Source organism: Camelus bactrianus, chromosome 18, assembly GCF_048773025.1.
Source record: "Camelus bactrianus isolate YW-2024 breed Bactrian camel chromosome 18, ASM4877302v1, whole genome shotgun sequence".
NCBI classification, from domain to species: domain Eukaryota; kingdom Metazoa; phylum Chordata; class Mammalia; order Artiodactyla; family Camelidae; genus Camelus; species Camelus bactrianus.
This window is the reverse complement of record NC_133556.1, coordinates 16,946,419-16,967,988: the sequence shown is the minus strand read 5'-3', so window position 1 is coordinate 16,967,988 and position 21,570 is coordinate 16,946,419. Positions and strand designations below refer to the sequence as shown.

Here is a 21,570-nt window from a genome sequence, read left to right as displayed (position 1 = left end):
CTTGCTATGGACTATTCTGTGAAAAATGGATCAGTTTCTCCTATGTTAAGCCATTGAACTGTTGGAGTTAATTTGTTACATGGGTTAGCCCTCATTGGCTAATGCAGACCATAAGAGCTGCTATTTATGGGCACCTGCTCTGAATTGGGCACTGTCCTAAGAGCATCATCGCATTTAATCCACACCACAACCCTGTGGGGATGGGTCCCACCATTAGTCAACTTTTATAGACAAGGGAACTGAAGCTGAGAGAGAAGCTAGCATGCAAAGATGGAGGGACCTGACCCTCAACCTGGACCTAAGTCCAAACTGTGCCTTGCCGGTTGCCAGTTTTAAAGAAATGGGTGAAAATTGGGTGAGGCAAGAAGATCAGAAAAGGAGTTGTAGTAGAAATACCAGCTGGGAGTTCCTGCCTGTGAAATGGGGGAAATAATAAATTATTGCAAATATGAATCACTGAGGGAGTGCGTGTGAGGTGTCCAGTGCAGCGTCTACACTTGGCAGGTGTATAATGAATGTTTGATTTTTTTTTTTTTCAAGAGACTAAGCAAGAACCAATGAAGGCCTGGGTGAAAATAGGAGAGAAATATTCTGGAAGCAGCACTTGGCAGGATTTGGGCAAAGAATGAGGGAGACGGGAAGTTGAGGGTTGGACAACTATCTTATGTTGCCATTTGCAGGGACACAGGAGGAAGGGTGTAAGAAACATCTCGTACAATGTGCTGTGGGTGCAGAGGAGGGAGAGAATAGGTCTCAAGATAACCAGCAAGAACATAGCCCTGAAACCTTCCAAGATGTGCAGATGCTCAATAAAAGTGCTGAGTTCTCCAGGCATCTCGCTGAAAAGAGCCATTGGCCAACTGTCAAACCCTTGTCCAGATGCATCAGCTTCTGTCCTCAAACAGATACTCTTAATCTGGACGACCTTCGGCAGGTTCTTCAACTTCTCTGTGCCTCGTTTTTTATCATCTGAAGATGTAGATACGAAGTCACAGGGCTTAGATGGTGGTTGTGAATATATGCAGAGTTGCTCAGCACAGCGTTAGATCTGTAGTGCATTGTCAATATATAGTGGAAATTTTCCTTAAAAGTCTCTTATCCTGACATTTCTCTGTCTATACGTATAAACACTCAGATAATAGCTATGATCACTGACCGCATCTTGTCTGTCTTTTTCACTGCTACATATCCTGCTAGCACAGGTTCACAGTAGGTATTTAAATATTTGTTGAGTGAATGAACAAGGAAAGCTACCTCTCTCCCTTCCTCCCTTCCTTCCTTCCGTCCACCTGGCCATTTTTCCAACTCTCTTCTTCCATCATCCATCCATCCACCCATCCATCCATCATCTTAGAAAGGCAGCAGAATGTAGTGGCTTAACCCACAATTTTTTCAATTGTGGTAAAACATGCACAACACAAACTTTACCATTTTGACCATTTTTAAGTATATAGTTCAGTGGAATTAAGTACATTCATATTGTTGTGCGACCATCACCACCATCCATCTCCAGAACTTTCTCGTCTTCCTCAACTGAGACTCTTTACCCATTAAGCAATAACTCCCCATTCTCTCCTCCTCCCGGGCCCTGGCAGCCGCCATGCTATTTTCTGTCTCTGTGAATTTGATTATTCTGGGTACTTCCTATACGTGGAATCATACAGTATTTGTCCTTTTGTGAACTGGCCCACAAGTTTTGCAACCACAAAAGCTGTGTGATCCTGGGAAACTTAACTTTCCCAACTCTCCACTTCCTCATCTGTAAAACAGCTGGGATAATAGTACCTACCTCATAGGGTTGTTGTGAGGTTTAAGTGAGATAATACGTATAAGGTCCTTAGCCCAGTACCTGGCATGTAGAAAGTGCTTAATAAATGTTAGTTCACATAAATATGTGTTCTAAATCAGCAGGCACTGGTATTGCGGTTGTCATGTGTCTGGCACTGTCACAAACACTTTGTTATATTGGTTGGAGCATTTAGTCTGTTTATGTTTAAGGTAATTATCAATATATATGTTCTTATTGCCATTTTGTTAATTTTTTTCCTTCTTTTGTTCTCTTTGATTTGGTGACTCTCTTGAGTATTATATTTGGATTTCTTTTTCTTTTTTGTGTGTACATCTATTAAAGATTTTTGGTTTGCAGTTGCCATAAGGTTTTTAACACTTTGTCATATTAACTCATTTAAATTACACAACAACCCTATGTCATGGGTACTACACTCTCAGCCATGCTTCACAGTGGAGAAAACAGAGATGCTCAGAGGTTGTTACATGCTCAAGGTTACTTAGCCAGCTCACAGAGGAGCTGGGACTGAAATCCAGGCAGCTTGTTTCCAGAGTCCACAGACTCTCCTCTTGCCTCTGCTGCCTCAGGAGACGGTCATCCGTCTACACCCTCAGTCCTGGATCAGCCGATCAGGGTGAGTGAGTGGATGTGTCGGGGCCTCAGATTCCAGATGTCTGTGGAAATCCGTGGAAGAATCGTGGGGTTACTGTCACTTCCTGTGTGTGGTCCCAGTCTGGTGGGGTCCTCCTCATGTTCTCCTATACCTGTGGGTCTCCTCTGGACACTGATGGTGACCATGGGAGCTGGGGAGCTCGGCCCCCCATCTCCTGCAGGGAGACCTGGTGCCCTCCCTGGGTGACGCAGCTAAGCCAATGCCTTTTCCCTTTGCTGGCAGAAAGCTTAGTAATTCTTGACCACCCCTTGCCCTGCCCAGTTGAGGTTTAAAAAAATGCTTCCTTTTCTGGCCCTGGGCCACCTCCCACTGGGCTTTATTGCTTTCTTGACACCCTCAGGAGCCTCTGTTGCCCTTTAAAAGGGGCAGAGCCCGGAGTGGGCTGGCGGCCTCGGTCCTGGAGATAAGAGTGTCCCATCCGGGAGAGCAGGTGGGGCTTTCCCAGCCAGCGCAGGCGAGCACCCTGTCCAGAGTCACCTCCGTCCTGATGTCTGCAGAGGTGAGTGCTCTGCTGGCCTCTTCCTCTGCAGCCTGGCCCGTCCAGGGGTTGCTGAGAATTAATTCAAGATCGAGGCCCTGGGGGCTTCTTTCCGGGCTTTCCTCCCACCCGTGTCCCTCTTCCTTTTCCCGACTACAGGCAGCTGCATCCATGTGTGACGTGGAGTTTGATGGTGTCAAGGTGAAGGAGCCCAACAAGGGGGGCAGGTTGCGCGGGTCCTGGTACGAGCGGTTCGTGCAGCCCTGTCTGGTCGAACTGCTGGGCTCTGCCCTCTTCATCTTCATCGGATGCTTGTCAGTTATCGAGAATGGGACGGACACTGGGCTGCTGCAGCCGGCGCTGGCCCACGGGCTGGCCCTGGGCCTGGTCATCGCCACCCTGGGGAGTATCAGGTGAGAGCAGCTCCGAGCACTCAGCCTGGTGCTCACCTGGGGTGCTCACCGGGGGTGGGGAGCAGAGCTGTCAGTAGGGACGCCTGGGCCCCTGTCCAGGATCCCAAGAGCAGTAGCGATAAGAAAGTAGGCTTGGGTTCAAGTCTTGGCTCCTCAGTCTTTGAGCTCTGTGGCTTTGGGCAGGTCACTCTCCAAACCCAACCTTCCCCACCTGTGAAATGGGAACAGCAGGGTACTGTCTAAATCTTATTTCTCAGGCCAACACAGGTATGGTGCTGACCACATGTCAGGCAATACTCTAAGCCCTTTACAAGATGGCAACTCATTTAATCCTCCCAACAACCCCATGGGGTAGGTACCGTGATTAGCCCCATTTTCCAGCTTTGAAAGTAGAAAGGTCAGGACACGCATCCAAGTTTCCATGGCAGAGCCAGGAGGCAAACCCAAGCTGTCTGGCCCAAACCCGGTGCCTCATGGGGAAGGCACAGGAAGAAATGATTTAAAGAGCTTAATCTACGTAAGCACTCAATCACTGTTGGCTGGTGTATTATTGTCGCCATTAGGACGGGGTTTGCTCCAGCTTTGGAGGCAGCCGGAGAACCCGCCCAGGGGCAGGGAGGGCCGAGGGCCTCCTCTGGCTCAGCCTTCACCTGGACGGGAGCTCCACGGGGAGGGCGTGGGCTCCCAGGAGGACCAGCCGCCATGATGAATGTCTTGGAGGGGGCTCCTGGCAAGGTGACCTAGAACGTGGTTGGTCTGTATTTAACCTTGCACAGGAAACAGATCTGAGTAAGGAAATTAAAACATTGTTTCCCAGGAGAACAGAAAGGGAAAGGGGACTCTTAATATTTCTCTTTAAACATCCAAAGGAAGCTGCAGGTAGAATGAAAAACACACGGTCTTCTGTTCCGGAGGGTCTGGGCTTGGAGGCGACCTTTGTCATGTCTTAGCTGGTTGACCAGGGCAAAAAGCTGAACCTTTCTGTGCAGTGGTATAAATGGGGTATTACTACTAATAATAGCTGATATTTACTGAATACTAACGATATGCTGGTATTAACTATGTATATCATACTCTATATGAATATGTATTAATTATCTTTGCAACAGCCTTGATGGGGTAGCGATCATTGAGGCTCAGAGAGGTTATGTAATTTGCCCACAGCCACACAGCTTTTCTGTGGCAGATCTAGGGTTTACCCAGGCCAGCTGGCCAGCGAAAACACCTGTTATGCACTGTAGTAAACTGCCTACTGAAATACCAGCCGGTTTTTCCAACCATTTGTTTCGTCAACAAATATTTATTCAGTACCTCCTGCGTGCTGGGCTCTGACTTTGAGGTTGTGGAAGCACCCAACACAGCACCTAGCACATAGTAGGTGTTCAATAAATATTTGTTGAGCAAACTAAGAAACTGTCTTGGTGGTTTTATTGTTGATGAATGTGCAGTCAGTTTCTGGAATGGGGTGGTGTTCCATCCCTCTCCTGGTTGAGCCATGCTCTGAGTAACTCTTTCTCTCCCCCCGTTTGGGCTCGGTGAGATGGTGGAGAGGCTGATGGCCAGAGAGGGTTCTAACTCTGCAGTCTCCCGTGTGAGGCTGCCGCCCACCTCCACCTTCATTCCTACGTTTCAGCAGGGCCCAGGCTATGCTTGGTCATGGGCCTGAATTGAGGCCAAGAGGGCCTGGCTGCCCCTCCTCCCACCTACTGAGTCTGAGATCAGCTGACACTTCCCAGCCTTGCAGGAAGCTCACCCGAGGGCCTGTGCATATAGCTGGGCCAGAGAAGCCGGGGCAGCGGGTCCCGAGATACCAGCACGTGGAACAAAGTTCTTGTGTCCAGAGCCCAGGTCCTCTGTCTGGTCTCAGCTCAATGCCCTGTGTCCACTGGGGGAGGGCAGGCCCATTGGTGGGTTCTACACATCTAGGGTGATTCCCTGGGCTTGGGGTCACTCTCCTTTTTATTGGGGGTGTCCATTCCATGCACAAGAGGGATTTGGTGGGCCAACCTCTCAGGATAGCTCCTCCATCTGAGTGGGACTAGGATGTCAAGAGAGTAGCAGGGCCTTGGAGGGGGCCTCCTGGTTCTGGGACTTGGACTGGTTGGACATCTTGGTGAAAAGGAAGGCTCTTTGCCCACAACTAATGGAGGGGCTAGTCAACTTGAACCTGTTTTTGACCCTAGGTTCAACTTTGTCTAACCCCACTTCACATCCCAAACTTCAGATCCCAATCCCCAACTCAATCATGACCCTCCAGACTCATTTCTGATTCCCAATGCCATTTCCACGAACCTCTAATCTCAATTTTACACTTAATGCTAATCACAGTTTCAGACCAAAACTAGAAATTTTATTGGTTGAGTAGTTAACCAGTCAGGAGCTGTTGTTCGGGGCCTGGTTACTTCTAAGGGGAGGCCAGGATACCGCTCTTGGGCTATGAATTTGGAGCCTGGGGTCTCATTCTGACCTGTGGCCACAGCTCTGAAGGGCTGGAGGGAGCTCTGAGGGAGTCTGGAAGGAGAGATGATTTCTCACCGCATTCTTCCTCTGGGCCATTCCGGGATCTGAGCGTGGGACAGGAACCCGGCTGCCCTCCTCTCCCAGGCTCTCCCCCATATCCGTTACCCCACCACCCGGCACCTCAGGGGAAAAGAATGTGATTTGGTGCCTGTTTCCTACTTGGGCTGGCGCTTGATTGACTCTGGCCCTGCAAAGCCAACCAAGGGGTGGGGCAGCTATTGGAACCCATTCCCTTGGTGACAGCCTGGGCTTTGGCCTCACGACTCCTTCTGCTTTTGTGGGTGACAGTGGTGGACACTTCAACCCTGCGGTGTCCCTGGCAGCCATGCTGGTCGGAGGCCTCAACCTGGTGATGCTCCTTCCCTACTGGATCTCCCAGCTGTGCGGAGGACTGATCGGGGCTGCCTTGGCCAAGGTGGGTGACCCCCAAGGGGACTGGGCTGGGGGGCTGGCTCTGACGGGGCTGCTGGGGTGTGTGGGGGGTGGGGACTGTCCGATTCTTTTCCTGTTGCCTCCAGTGGGATTGGGTGGGCCCTCATACCGGGGAGGGGACAGTCAAAGGGCCCTTTGTTTCCTCCAAACCCACTCTGTTCTGTCCATGTCTGGACACAGCCCTTCCCTGGACAAACCAGGAAGCAGAATTCAGAACTTGAGTTTTCTGTTCCTAAGTCCATTTCTGGCTTCGATAATTTTATTTTTTTTAAATTCATTAACTCTACAAACATCTCACTAAGCACGGACTGAGGGTACAGGTTGCATGTGGTTATTCTTGAGAAACCTGAATGGATTTCTCTCCGTGTTCTCCAGTTTGCCTGCCTTTAAACTGAGTTACGCCACCTTTGATGGGAGTAAATATTCAATCACTGGTTTCAGCCCAAGCTTCTGTAGTTTTACACGCCACTCCGTGGCTGGACTGCTTTCCTCCTCTCTGCCTGCCTGGCTTCCTTTTTTCTTTCTTCCCTTCTCTCTCTCTCTTCCTTTCCTGCTATTCTTAAGCCTCAACCTTGCTTGGCGTGTGCCGAGGTCGAGGTTGGGGGGTTGGGGAGGTGGAAGGAGGTGGAGGGGGCACCCCGTTAGCCTGGCTGGGGTTTGGTCTGTGGCTCTAAGCACTGCCCATTGCAGACTTTGGCCCCAAATCCCGTTTTGCTGTCTTTCCTGCCCAGGTCTCCCTGTGCCCCCATGAGACTCTGTTCCCCTGTCTGTTTAGAAGGGGACCCAGACCTTCCTGTTCTGATTCTCAATGTAAAGCAGCGTCCAGACTCCCCCCAGGCTGGGCCCCTTGCAAACTTGTCAGACATGGTGGAGACCAGGGCAGGGCAGCGGCTGCCGTTCACGGATGCGCCCTCTCTGCCAAGCACTTGACATAAGTCCTCTCTGCTCATCACCCACCACGTCCCCAGAAGCCAGGGTCAGTCCCTGGAGAACACCCACTGCCTGGGCTGGGAGCTACTATTATTATCAGCCCACTTTACAGAGGAGGAAGCAGACACACAGAGAAGGCAGTGACTTGCCCAAGTTCAGCTGAGCTGGGGAGCAGCAGAGCCCCGGATTTGGGTCCTGGGTCCAGAAGCTTGTCTGCTGTGCTGTCTTCCCTCCCCCGGTGCTGTGATGAGCCTGAGGCCCATTTCCTGGGAAGACAGTGGGGTTTAAGCTTCAGGGCTCTCCTCCTTTGAAGGGGTCTTTCAGAGGGCTGGCAATGTAGTCACCTGGTTATACGTGTTTACAAAGTTGGTAAAAGGAAGATATTTTTGTATTCTTTCTCAAAGAGGGTCATCTCAGTTCCATATACTTCAGGCCCACTGCGCCTGGAACCACCGCTGGGTTATCCCCATTGTACAGGTGAGCACAGTGAGGCTCAGAGAAGTCCAATAGCTCATGCAGAGCCCCACAGTAGGAACGGTGGAGCTGGGGGGTGGATCCAGATGTGTCTGCCTGCACACTGGCAGGACCCTCAGCTGTCTCTACCCTCCTCCATGAGGCTGAGTGACTTGACTTCTCTCCACAGGCTGTGAGTCCCGAGGAGAGGTTCTGGAATGCGTCTGGGGCGGCCTTTGTGACAGTCCAGGAGCAGGGGCAGGTGGCAGGGGCGGTGGTGGCGGAGATCATCCTGACGACACTGCTGGCCCTGGCCGTGTGCATGGGTGCCATCAATGAGAAGACACAGGGTCCTCTGGCCCCGTTCTGCATCGGCTTCTCTGTCACCGTGGACATCCTGGCAGGGTGAGTGCCGCTCGGCCTTGGGACTACAGTGCTCAGCCTGTGGCCAAGGCTTGGCTCTGGAGGTGGGCCGGCCTGTAGAGCTTACGTGAGGGTCATGGACTCAGCTGCCAACAGAAGCTGTGAAAGTAATGCCAGTGAGGGACATGGGCTGGCACTAGGCAGGCAACAGGGAGTGGCGGGGACTGTGGCATCCAAGGAGGCCACCGCCATGCCCCTCTGATAAGTTACTGCTGTGTGGGAACATGGGCTTGGGGTGACCCTTCTAGTTTCATTCCAGGGAAGGCAGAAGACTGGACTTTTATGTGGATTTTCTGATTTTTGTAATATCAGTAGAACATTTCTGCAGGCTGTGTTTACCCAGCCAACAGGCAGCCAGGTAGAGCCTCAGACTTACAAAGCGCTTCCACACCCATTGTCTTGTTTACCTCGAGCCTCTCAGCACACTTGGGAAGGAATTAAGGAGACCAGGTTGGGTCAGGGATTATTTCTCCCCGTGTAGATACGAGGAAACGGAGGCTCAGAGAGGACACGAGTCACTTATTTAAGGTCACTGGGCAGTGGCAAATTAAGTGGCAGATCTTGGGCAAGAGCCACTGTTAAAAGGGGATCAAGGAGACTCTCCCTAAAGTCCAATTCCTTCCACAGAACCAAGTGTAGCCTTTCTGGGCTCTGCCCTCCAGGCCTCTGTGTCATCCTTTGGGAGGTAGAGCCTCGAGAGGGCTGGGGAAATGCGTGTGCAAAGCTGTGGCGGTGCTTTGCTGCCCCCTAGTGGCTTTCGCTTCACTTACAAGCCTGTTGACTAGTCCTTTCGGCATCAAGGTAGTGGCCATGAGGGTCCAGTGAGGGGTGAGTGAATAGGGCAAGGGTACAGACAGGACTACAGAGGCTCGCCTGGGGTACAGTCCCTCTAGGGGAGATGCTGGACCCCAAGCTTCTGGTGCAACAAAGTCTTCAACCAGGTCAAACACTTGCACGTGAGTTATATGCGAAACATGGGATCTGTAGACATTTTCGCATTCACTCCTAATCACCTATGAGATACACACTTTCACCTCAGCTGAAACCCGGCGAGCTTAAAGAAAATGCACAGCTAGAAAGAGCTGGGCTGGGTTTTCAATCTAGGTCCATTTGACCAAAAAGTGGACAATTGCTTGACTTTGCCTTATCAACTCTGGAGAGGGTCCAGATCCATCTTCTTGTCCTATCATCACGGAACAGGCACTCCTCGCTGGCCATCCTTCCAGAAGGGTGTGGGGGGAGTGGCAGACTGTATGCCCAGGGAGGAGTCAGGCCTTCCACTTCCTCGTGTTAAAAGCCTCTTTACCTAGTAGTCTTCTTTGGAACCTCCCAGGGCCATGACATGGTAGCTTAGAAAGGGGTCTGGAGTGTGCACCCAGGCCTAGTTGGCATAATGAACGTGGGTGAGTTGGGGCTCCCTGGCTGGGATTCTGGTGACCAGTGTGGCTGGGTGTTTGCAGGGGTGCTGTGTCTGGAGCCTGCATGAATCCTGCCCGTGCCTTTGGACCTGCTGTGGTGGCCAGCCACTGGGACTTCCACTGGATCTACTGGCTGGGCCCGCTCCTGGCCGGCCTACTCGTAGGAGCGCTCATCAGGTAGGAAGGTGATACGGGGTCATGACCCATCTGATGGACATGGCGAGAGTTCCCAGAGTGTCTGGGGCTAGAGGGCGAGTCTCACTTGGGTTTGGAGAAGAGAGGAGGGAGCCTCCTTCAGAGGCAAAGATTATGGCTTTGGGACCTTTGGTTACAAGTGGCAGTAATCCATCTGAACACAGCTTTCATCATAAAGGTGAACTCACTGGCTCACATAATTGAAAAGTTCACAGGTGGCACTGGCTGCAGGTAGGCGCTCAGTGTTTTAGGGCTTGGTCCTTCTCATGGGCTCTGCTGTCCTCTGTGTAGGCTTCATGCGTAGACAGGTTCTCCAAGAGAGGCAAAGCTGCCCACCAGGCACTCCAGGCTTGTACCCTTGCAGCTTAACAACTGCAGAGGAAACAGAACAGTTGTTCTAGTGAAAGTCCTGAGTCTGCTCTTCACCGGTTTGGACTGGCCCAGCTTGGGTCATGTCTACCTCTGAATCAATCCCTGTAGCCTTGGGACCAGGCGCTCTTACTGGCTGTGTCTGGAGCATGAGCCTAATCCTGGAGCTGGGGTGGGATCAGCCTCACCCGAACAACTGTATGGACTGAAAGTAGGGAGGAGTGGCTCCCCACAGGGGTGTGTACAACTCAGGGGAACTTAGCCACACAGAAAACCAGGTAAGTGGTGCCCCCAGAGCATGCATGTCAGGAGCCGCCACTCACATGAAACACAAGGTGAGCAGTGCTCCCTGGAGCTGTGCCAGGGACGACACTGATACTGTTATCAGAAGGAGAACATCTGCCTGACTGCTTCTCCTCCAGCTCTCTTCTTGTGAGCCTCAAGGATCCACAGGGTCCTGTCCCCTCTGCTCCAGGTCATGCAGGGATACAAGTCGGTACAGCCGCCGCTGTCTGGGAGAGGCACTGGGCTGGGCTGATCCAGACTGCTTGCACAATTGTGCGTCTGCATTTCTGACTTAGCCCGTGGCTTAGTGCAAAGTATCACGAGTAATTCTCAGATGCTTTCAGGATGGCAGAGATGGGCATCTTCAGGAGAAGGGCGGGAAACCCAGCAGGAAAGAGTCTCTCCCTCTCCCCAAGGAGATCTGGCTACCGAGGCTGGAAAGGCTCAGGAAGGCATCTCTCTGGAGAATTCTGGACCTGGAAACATTTGATGAAGGGCTGGGTCTCTCCATGGGATATCTTTTTTGTAGGTTCCTCATTGGAGATGGGAAAACTCGCCTAATCCTGAAGGGACGGTGAGGCTGAGATGGAGGGATTCCTGCTGCCCTCGGGGCCCTCGGTGGACCCGTCCTGGACTGCAGACAAGACAGCTCTGCATTCCCTGCCTGGCCAGAGCCCCTGAGGAGTGACCGCCTGGCTTCCCCTGACTTGGGCCTGGCTTCTCAGATGTGCTAAGGCCTTCAAATTCCTTTGTGCTCTTAAGAGACCTCAGCCTGGGGAATGTGTGGCCAGCACGGCCCAGAGGGAGGTAGAAAGAGCACAACAGAAGAGCTTTTCTTGATGGGGGAGGTCCCAGGAGCAGAAGAACGGTTGGAAGAGGTGGTTGTTTATGTACCTCAACTCATTTCCCTCAGCCCTTTTCTTCTTTGTTCCCTGATTCCTCTGTGCTGTTTCCCGGCTTCCTGAGCTGTCAATCTAGCTTTGCAATAAATGGTTCAGTGTTTCCTCCTGCGTGCCCACTGGTTGGCCTTTCCTTTCGGAAATGGACACTGCTGCGGAGGAAGCAAAAGTCCGGGTTGGGCCTCAGAGGTCCAGGGTCCTGTTAGCTGGAACTCAGCTAAGAGTCCAGCGCCGAGGTAGCTGGAGTGCAGACCAACCCGGAGCTCATCTTCCTCTCAGCCAGACCCCACTGGAGCTGTCTGGACCATTCCAGAATCTATTCCAGATCACAGACCTCAAGACCCCAATGAAAAGCCCACCGCAGACTCCAGGGTCTGGTTCAGCTCCCAGCGCTTTCCAGGACATGGGCTGACCCCCTCACTGCGCTCCAGCTGGGGATGAGGGCAAGGGCGGGGTTGGGGGTGGGCAGGGCTGCCAGGATTTCCCAAGGGAATGTATCATGTGGCATAATACAGGTCTGGACAGACAGACGTATTTGGATGGAAGACATGAGTATATGACTAAGGACAGAAAAAATGAAAAGACATTCTGAACGTCACACCTCACCAGCAGAGTGTGCTTCTTCTCTGTGAGAATCTATGAGGTAATCTGTGGAAGATGGTCATTATAACATCATAAAGGGGTACTAGGGAAAAGTAATTCTCAACAGCAAACAAAGCTGTCACCCACTTCTCCCAGACAAGCAAAATACTGAGTAAAAATGGAGAAAATGCTCCTTGGAGAAAATCACTGATACAGAGACTGCTTGTTGAGAAAATGGACACTATCTACCCAAACACCCCCAACCTTCTGGAGGAAAAAGAGAGTGACAGATTTGAGTAACAACAAACCTAAAAAAGAGAAAAGGGCTACTCAGCCAACATGTGCTCAGTGACCTGAAGGTGACTGTAAAAACAGCTACTAACACTGACTGGGCACTTCCTATACGCCAGGATCTGCTCTGCATTCCTCCCACGTGGTAATTTATTTCATCTTCACAACAACTCTGTAGGTACATAGTGTTGTTATTATTATTATTATTTTTATGTTACATGTGAGGCACAGAGAAGTCAAATTACTTGCTCAGGAGCACTCAGGCAGTGGCAGAGCTGAGATTCAAGCCCAGCTGGTCTGGCTCCAGAGTCTGGGATGTTACACTGTTCATGTCTTCACGTCACCTACAGACATACAGCTGCGCTTACAGACAAAGAGCCAACAGCAACTCTTAGGGGAAAACAGAGAACACACACAGCTGTTAACAGGGGAACTATGCAGTAATAAGCCAGGAACATCGAATGATGAGAAGGAACCATCAGGGTTAGTCAGGAAGGGAGGCGTCTTTTCTGGAAGAACATCGCGTAAGAACTTGTAATCTATCCAGCAGATCACATGAGGAGGGCGAGCAGGAAGGGACGGCGGCATCATGTGCTTGAAGAGCCCGCACTAAGAGAGGAAAAGCAAGTAACCTGACGAAGGCGTGACACTATACACAGGAAACCCTGAAGGCTCTGCACGGAAACTGCTCGGGCTGCTCGCACAGCCACCTCTCGTCCGTGAGGCCTGCTGTTGTCTGTGGCAGTGTAATCCAATAAACTCCTTTTCTAGTCTCATCCTTAAAAACAAATAAACTACTAGAGCTGATAAAAGAATTCGGCAAGGTAGCAGGATACAAGATTAACATACAGAAATCAGTTGCATTTCTTTACACTGACAATGACATACCAGAAAAAGAAAGAATCCCTTTTAAAATCACATCCAAAGAATAAAATACTTAGGAATAAATCTGACCGAAGAGGCGAAAGACTTATACACAGAGAACTACAGAACACTGATTAAAGAAATTAAAGGTGACTTAAATAAATGGAAAGATATCTCATGCTCTTGGATTGGAAGAATTAATACTGTTAAAAAGGCCATAGTACCCAAAGCAATCTATGGATTTAATGTGACCTCTACCAAATTACCCAGGACTTTTTTCACAGAACTAGAACAAATAATCCTAAAATTTATATGGAATCACAAAAGACCCAGAATTGCCAAAGCAATACTGAAGAAAAAGATCAAAGCAGAAGGAATAACCCTTCCAGACTGCAGACAATACTACAGAACTACAGTAATCAAGTGTGGTATTGCTACAAAAACAGACATATGGATCAAGGGAACAGAAAAGAGAGCCCAGAAATAAACTCAGATCTATGGTCAATTAATATTGACAAAAGAGGCAAGAACATACAATGGAGAAAAGACAGTCTCTCCAGCAAGTGGTTTTGGGAAAACTGGACAGCCACGTGTAAATCGATGAAGTTAGAACACTCCCTCACACCACACACAAAGATCAACTCAAAATGGCTTAAAGACTTAAATATAACACAAGACACTATAAACCTCCTAGAAGAAAACATAGGCAAAACATTTTAGGACATAAATCTTAGCAATGTCCTCCTAGGGCTGTCTACCCAAGCAATAGAAATAACAAAAATTAACAAATGGGACCTAATTAAACTTATAAGCTTTTGCACAGCAAAGGAAATCATAAGCAAAACAAAAAGACAACCTACAGAATGGGAGAAAATATTTGCAAATGATGTGACTGACAAAGGTTTAATTTCCAGAATATTTAACAGCTCATACAACTTAGTAACAAAAAAACAAACCAATCCAAAAATGGGCAGAAGATCTAAGCAAGCGATTCTCTAATGAAGACAGACAAATGGCCAACAGACACATGAAAAAATGCTCAGTATTGCTCATCATTAGAGAAATGCAAATCAAAACCACAATTAGGTATCACCTCACACCAGTTAGAAGGGCCATGATGAAAAAGTTCACAAATAATAAATGCTGGAGAGGGTGTGGAGAAAAGGGGACCCTCCTACACTGTAGGTGGGAATGCAGTTTGGTGCAGCCGTTAAGGAAAACAGTCTGGAAATTCAGAGGTCGCCTCTCTGGGGAGCCAAAGCCGCTGTTTCCCCTCCAAGTCCCTGGAGCTATCATGGGGTTTGGAGGTTGTGACTAGCTATGTTCCTCGTGGTGTCTGAAGCCCAAAGCATTTACTCTCCGCCCTTAAAGTCTAATGTTTTGACTGGTTTAGAGGAATCGAAAACTTGTAGCCTTAGAGATTTTTATTTTCCCTGTAAAGTCTCTCATCTAGTTCCCAGACCTGAGTCAGTTCACAGACCTAATGTCTGTTAAGGAACGGGAGATCAAATGATCTCGTGGAAGAACTCTGAATGACACCTCATATGAATATTCCGAGCTTTTGTCTTTGTTTCCTCCAAAAAAAGGTTACAGCCATTTACTCCAGGAAAACATAGAAAACGTACAGGGACTCTTCCATCCTGACCTTGAGCCGTTGTAATTCTTGAGAACCTTGGTGCTACTGTGGTCGGCTGCACAGCATAGAGGTTCATAAAGTCCAGGTGAGACAGACACTGTCTGGAATCCACCTCATGTTTAGGTGAACGGTCTCTCTAAATCCGTCCTGTGGTTCTTCTTCCAGTTCCTACGGGCACAGTTGGAAATACACCCTCAGCAAGTGGCAAAATCTCGATGCCGGCTCTGTGACCCACGGACTGTGGCTGCCACGGGAAGAAGGGCCAAGTGGAGGCCCCTGAACTCTTGAAGCCAAACAGTAAATCAGAAGCAACACTGTGTCTGCGGGGAACAGCCAAGTCTTGTTCCACCGTGAAAGGCTGCGGGTGAGGCCTCGCTGGGAGTACAGGCGGCGTGTGCCTCCAAGGCGAATTCCGTTCTAGGATTAGAGCCACCCGTTATTTGGGACAAGGGCGGTGGTCACTACCAGGATGCCGCTGCTGGCGAATAGCTGTGGACCCACAAGAGACCCCCGCTGGCTGTGGGGGAGCAGTGCCCGGGAAAGAGGCTGAAGTTCCCCTCAGCTGCTGGGACCAGCTTCTGTTATCTCTTGGATAAGTTCTCTTCCCTTAATAGAAGAAAGCCGTCAAATTATGGCAAAACCCAACGGGAGTCATTTATTTTAGACATTTATTTCACATACAAGTTTTCAAGAAGACATCTAAGTGAACATTTATACGGAACGACGAGTACAATGAGCAGACATACCTTCTACTCAGAACGCACTCAAGAGGCAAAGCTTATGGCTACACCAGTCACCCAGACGCTCCCCGCTCGGGGCCTCCCCAGCTCCCCGGGGCTGAGTCTTGCCTGTTGTTGGGCGCCACACCTCACCAAATAGGCTTTCTTCACTGTAGCTACCTGTCATTGCCCAAAACATTCCAGCAGCCTTGGCAATCACACTTGGCTTCTCTTCAGATGAGGAACTCAGGCCCAGAGAGTCTGATGTGTCAAACAAGACTCAGAAGGTGTCCTTTGGCTTCTGGTCTAGTGCTCAGTCTACAGGGCAGGCGGCCCTGAGCTGTTTTAAGTATGCTGTGAAGTTTTCCTCTCTAAAAAAAAAAAACTAAGGTTTCCTTCCAGATAGAGTCAGTTGTATGTGTAATAAAATCACCAGTAAGAATCGAGGTCTTCATGGGAGTAACAAAATAATCCTAGGCAGGGATACAGGCCAGGTTCCAAAGTGCCTTGGGTAAGAGGTCAGAGAATAAAATGTCTATTTGTTTATACCACTTTTAAAAAAATAGGATTTGGGGCAATTTTTAAAGATACAAGACAGGATTAAATAAATATAGGTTTCAGGTAGTTGGTTGAGGTGAGTTGTAAGTTTTGCTTTTGTAAGTTTCTTTGTTCCAGCAGCTAGAACAAAGAAAGAAAAGCAGTAAGTTATAAACAAATAAACAAAAATCACAGTGTTTGTAAGGTAACCTTTCCTTTTTCCCCCAGCTTTAGGATCAGAGCTTTCCCTGGTACTGAGAGATAGGAAAAAAACTTTTTCCAATGGATCTTCATAAAGGCAATGTTATGTGATATGAGTCACATTAATCAGAGTATGACTGTTATTTTGACTTTCATGTGCCACCTGAAAAAAGATAAAATACAGTCTTGGTCTAAGATGGTGAGCAGGAATTTCTATTCAGAAGCAGAGACACAGTTCACTAAGGTAATTTTTAATACAAGTTCCAGGAGCCGATTTACAACTGGGAAACAGGTAAGGGAATCCAAATTCCACCTCAGCCTTGATCCCAGACACATGAGACAGACAGAATCCGTCTCTTCCACTGGAGGCAGAAGGGGTCCTGAACCTCCCTGGCCACTGGGGAAATCTGGGGGACAGAGGTACTGAATATGATTTTAGGCAATCAGAGAAACTCCTTCCACAAGTGAAGGTGATTTCTTCACTGAGAAGCCACTGACCTGTAATTGACAGGAGCAGAACAGGCACGACCTTTTGCTGCAGTACGTCCTCCATCTACGGCAAGTTCCTTGAGCGCAGGCACCATGCCTTTTCTTCATTTTCATACCCCTCGCTGTGCCTAGAACATAGCCTTACACACAACAGTGCTTCATAAATACTTATGAGTAAATCTACTTTCCTGAACCATGCTTTGATATAATTATCGCTCCTGGGTACTTATTACTAAGTGGTGATTTCTATTAATGCGCATCTTCTCTAGAGGGGGAATTTCAGAACATCTACACAACACAAGCGCACGCCCGCCGGCACCACACACACCTTCCTGTGCTAGGCACACTACCAACATGAAACTGCACTCACCATTAGAAGTCTGTAATTCAGACAACACAGAGGAAATCAACCTACTGAGATGCGAACAATTCTAACAGGTCCAGCAAGTGTAAATAAGGACCATTGATCAATGTTTGCCTGAGTCACCTGCCTTCCAACAGACCACACTCTATTCTGGCACCGTAAGTTGGATTTCTTTCTCCACTGCCTGCCCTCCTTGGTACTTTGTTAAACAAGTTTCAAAAGATTCAAACATACTCAGATGTCTTCAGATAGAAGAGCATCTCACAAAGGAAAGGAGAGACGAGACCGAAAGAATGATCTACACACAGCCCTGACTCTGGTTCTCTTCCCCCTAAACTTATGACTTCCCTCTCCTCCAAGCAAAGCCCCCCTGAGGTTTACCATCCTATGAAGGCTACAAATGCCACTGGCCTCATCCTGAAGTAACGCCTTGCGTGACCAAGTTCCTGGTTTTCATCCACATCCATAAATGAACTATGTCCCCACCTGAATCTGTCCTTCAGTATTTATCAGGCTAGTGCTGAGGGTTATCAAAGAGATTTTTCAGACTAGCAGGTAAATGGACTGGAAGTTTCTGTAACTATTTCTACCTCTCCTCAGTGAGCTACAGAGTTGTATAAATTACTCAGAGAACTACAGTGAGGTTCATGATCCTATGAACAGGGACTAGCCTGGAGAGCTGGTCTGGATGGAGGAGGCTATCTGTGCTAAAGCAGGACTAAGGAGACCAGGAAACAGAAACGTTTCAGATCTTTACCTCAGTTCTTCCCTACCCACTGCGAGTTTTAGAAAACGATTATATTATACTGAAGTGTGGGCTGGGAGGCATAAAATACACCAACATCCCAGTCATGCCCTGATAAGAGCCAGAGGAGTTATAGGGTGGAAGTAGACTGGGTCTGAAATTCTACTTTGAGTGAGACACGCCATGAGCATGCATGCTATTCCATCTGAGGAGGGCACGGTAATTCAGAAGAGTCGGATGAGGGCACCCAGAACAATTAAGAGGTAAGTACAGGACATACAAGAAACAGTAAAAGGAATGGGATTACTTATAGGCTGGAGAAGCGGCCGCCAAGGGGGTTCAGCCTTCAGGTACAGAAAAGGTCAGTTCACAGAGGACGATGGATGATGAGCTGCTTGTGGAGGGCAAGGCATTACTTCAGCGATGACACAGATTCCACCTTGGCTATTTAGATCAGCTTCTTGACACAAAAAAGACACACCGCAACAGGAGAGGAAAACTGTAAAATCTTCCATCTCCCTTTGTGAATATCTTCTAAACCAAGATGGATCTGATGCGGTTCTTATCAGACTCCTGGACGTTCTACCCACACGTTAAACTCCGATCAAGTTGTATCCACGACCGCACGTGGTAGATAATGAAAACAACTTTGTGCATTTTTTTCTCTCCTTCAAAACAACTCTCTCCTACACAGAGGGGTCTTGGATGTTGCTGGATTTAGCAAGCCCATCGCAGTGGCTTGACTCGTTATCTTCGTGACTTTGTAAAGGAAAAGTTGAGACGCAGAGGAGAGGAGCAGACTGATCAAGTTAGAGGCAGAGGCGAGAACAGGATCCAAGCCTTCATTTTCTCAAGCTTATCCTGGCAATGACTCTTCATAGCTAAGACTGCCTCCAAGAGTGAGATTAGGGTAAAATGGCTAAAGGGTCATTTAGGAAGAGAAGAGATCGTGTCAAAAAGTTTTCCTGAACTCATCAGTCTTCCCCTTCTGGGGGTGCTCTGGGAGATACGTGGGCGGAGGGAGCGGCTGCAGCTTCTCTCTCACGTGGACTTCCTGATGTTTGGTAAGAACAGAACTCTTACTGAAATGCTTGCCACACTGGGTGCACCCATAGGGCTTCTCTCCGGTGTGGATTCTCCGATGCTCCCGAAACCTTGTACAGTTGCTGAAACTCTTCTCACAGTCCCCGCACTTGTAGGGGCTCTCACCAGTGTGGACTCTCCGGTGGGCACTGAAATGAGAACTGTTGGTGAAGCTTTTCCCGCACTCGGCGCACTGGTAGGGCTTCTCTCCAGTGTGGGTTCTCTGATGGATGATGAGACTCGAGCTCTGACTGAAGCACTTCCCGCATTCTCCACAGCTGTAGGGTTTCTCCCCGGTGTGGATTCTCTGGTGGGCGCCAAAGTTTGAGGAGTCGTTAAAGCTCTTCCCGCAGTCAAGACATTTAAAAGGTTTTTCTCCTGTGTGGATTCTTTGGTGTCTGATAAGACTCCTGCTTCTACCAAAGCACTTCCCACAGACACTACACTTGCAAGGATTTTCCTTCTGGTGGCTCACCCGGCACAGAAGGCGAGCGCTCCTCCCAAAGCTTTCTCCGTATCTGAGAAGCCGGTAGGGCCTCCTCCCCACGAGAGGCCTCTGATGCACTACAGCTTTCCCTAAGTCTCTAGGCTGAGACATCAGCTTTCCCTGTCTGACTCCTTGAAGGCTGTCCCACTGTCTTCCTGAGATGCATTCCCTTTTACGACATTTACCTGGATCAATATTCTGGGACACGCCCCCTTTGGGCTTTTCCATTAGGGCCCTGTGCGGCTCCATGTCCTTACACACTACCTGTGCGGCACTCTCCTTGATGCTGTTTCCAATTTCAAAATCTGAAAAGAAAAGACAATAAGAACTTCAGACCAGTCCTGTATTAAGACAAACACCACGGCGTCCAGGCCTTGCACGTCAGGACCCGTGTGCCTCACCGGCTTCGGGGGTGGCGACTCTCCTCGGATGCATTAAGCCCTGTTTTCTTTCAGTTCCCTGAAGAGCCAGTAACACCCAGCACAAAGTAGGCCTTTGGAAATGTTTTCAGAACTGAGTTATAATCCACGCCATTATCCCCCATCTGTATCCTGATTAACATGGGAGCAACTTAGCTCATTCCCCTGAAATTCCACTCCAATTCATCCTGCTTTCAACATTTCTCATCTATACCAACGTACACTAAACTTCACCAGTGTTTAGAGTAGATTCTAGTAAACAAGTCCAAATTCCTCAGTGGATTTCTCAGTTCATCAACACTGAATCATATCCTATCCAAGAGCCTCACTTTCTTCTCCTCAAATGTCTCTGTCACCTTGTTTTTCTGGCTGTCTCCCACATAGACCCCACTAACTCACATCTAATTCTCACTGTTCCCCAAACCAGAATTACCTCCTCCTCACTCTTTCATCTACAACCCAACGCACATCTTGGATCCCAGCTTCTCTGGTAAGTTTTCTGGACAGAGGGCATGACGTGTTGAAGAGACCCGGGCTGTGAATCAGACAGCTCCGGTTCTAATGCCGAGATCCATCCTGGTCACGTCTTAACTGTGTGGTTTTTGTATTAACTTTTTATTATGGAAAATCCAAACAGACAGAAGAGTAGAGAACAGCATGTATACTGAACTTCCATGAACCACTTACCCAACGAGCTACTCATGGCCAATCTTGGTTCATCTCTATTCCCAGACACTCTCTGCTCTCTCCACTCAGCTTATTTGGAAGTGAATTCAGACATTGTATTATTTCACCCATAAATACTTCATAACCTGTGTAACATAGGCCCAGTCCAGGGTCTTCCCCCTAAGCACTTTGCTGCACTGTCATTGTTTCTACCAGCTAATTGCACCAGCACTCTGCTTCCACCCACTGCACTGAAACTGCTGCTGTCCCCCAGTCCCCAGCGGGCGGCTGCGGCACGCACTGGAAGAGGAGGGCAGCCACCAATTAATCCGTTAACTTCGGTGAAAAGCCCTAACAATGGCATCTTCTGAAGTGTTCTGATTGGGTCTAGCACTATCCTGGGAGCTGGAGGAAGTTACAGCCCAGTAGTTGGCTCAGACGAGCCTGATAATTTGATGACAGGTCTGGAGCTCACCATAAAAAAACAAGATTCACAAGAGATGGTACCAAAGGACCTTGTTTCCAAAGTGATCAGTTTAACAGCTCCAGTTCCAGAGTTAACAATTTCAGCTTTCATACTGCAAATTCCCGTATAAATACTACTGGAGAGTGCATGTGTGAACTTCCTTCTCTAATGCTTGTTTTGAATAAGCATAGAGTGTAGGAAGGAAGACAGTAACAGGTAAGGCTGGCACAGCTCAGATTAAGGATGGCTGTGGAACCTTAATGCAAGTCTAACAGAGAAAACTGGTGTGGAGACTTGTACTGCAGTTCAGGCAAGAGAGAGAAAGACTAAACTAAGGTAGTGCTCATGGTGACTAAAGAGGGGGCAGATGGATGTTCTACAGCAGATGAAAAAACATGTCATCTGCCTGGATGTAAGCAATGGGAGAGAAGGCATCAAAACTACCTCTGTCTCGTAAGCCTGGATGACCAGTGGGGGGACACAGGGAAGAGCCACGGTGTGGCATGAAAGAGATCTTAGTTTTGAAAATTTAAGTCTGGGCTACTGGTGAGATGCCCACAAGAGCGTCCAGCAGTCAGTGGGAAACAGGCAGGTGCAGCTGGGAACCAGAAGAAAGTCTCCATCATTCTGCTTCTGCCCATCACTTTCCTCATGCACGCCACACATAACTGAGACATTTCTGTTTTGAGCTTACAGACACACCTCCTTGATCAGAGTTTTTCTCAAGTATAATTCCAAGTTTTT

The 21,570-nt window shown here is 48.8% G+C and overlaps 2 protein-coding genes across 6 annotated transcripts in view; one reads left to right on the top strand and one right to left on the bottom strand.

Annotated features, from left to right (window-relative positions):
- Positions 1-2,057: 2,057 nt before the first annotated feature.
- AQP8 (aquaporin 8) overlaps positions 2,058-21,570 on the top strand; it is a 23,978-nt gene continuing 4,465 nt past the window's right edge. Inside the window, exons 1-6 of one of the 2 annotated variants that reach the window (XM_045521119.2) lie at positions 2,058-2,961; positions 3,100-3,353; positions 6,162-6,288; positions 7,879-8,093; positions 9,572-9,706; positions 10,908-11,388. In XM_045521119.2, coding sequence (XP_045377075.2) covers positions 2,950-2,961; positions 3,100-3,353; positions 6,162-6,288; positions 7,879-8,093; positions 9,572-9,706; positions 10,908-10,956 — 792 coding nt within the window. In that variant the 5' untranslated portion in view covers positions 2,058-2,949 and the 3' untranslated portion in view covers positions 10,957-11,388. Of the gene's footprint in view, positions 2,962-3,099; positions 3,354-6,161; positions 6,289-7,878; positions 8,094-9,571; positions 9,707-10,907; positions 11,389-21,570 lie in introns of those variants that run through there. The other variant, XM_074346172.1, reaches the window with a different exon arrangement.
- The window catches only part of ZKSCAN2 (zinc finger with KRAB and SCAN domains 2), a 15,404-nt gene continuing 9,113 nt past the window's right edge, over positions 15,280-21,570 (bottom strand). For 2 of the 4 annotated variants that reach the window (XM_010960997.3, XM_074346168.1), the window contains one exon: positions 15,280-19,580. In XM_010960997.3, the coding sequence (XP_010959299.2) occupies positions 18,658-19,580 (923 nt within the window). In that variant the 3' untranslated portion in view covers positions 15,280-18,657. The remainder of the gene's footprint in view (positions 19,581-21,570) is intronic. The other 2 variants (XR_006726975.2, XR_012500317.1) reach the window with 2 other exon arrangements.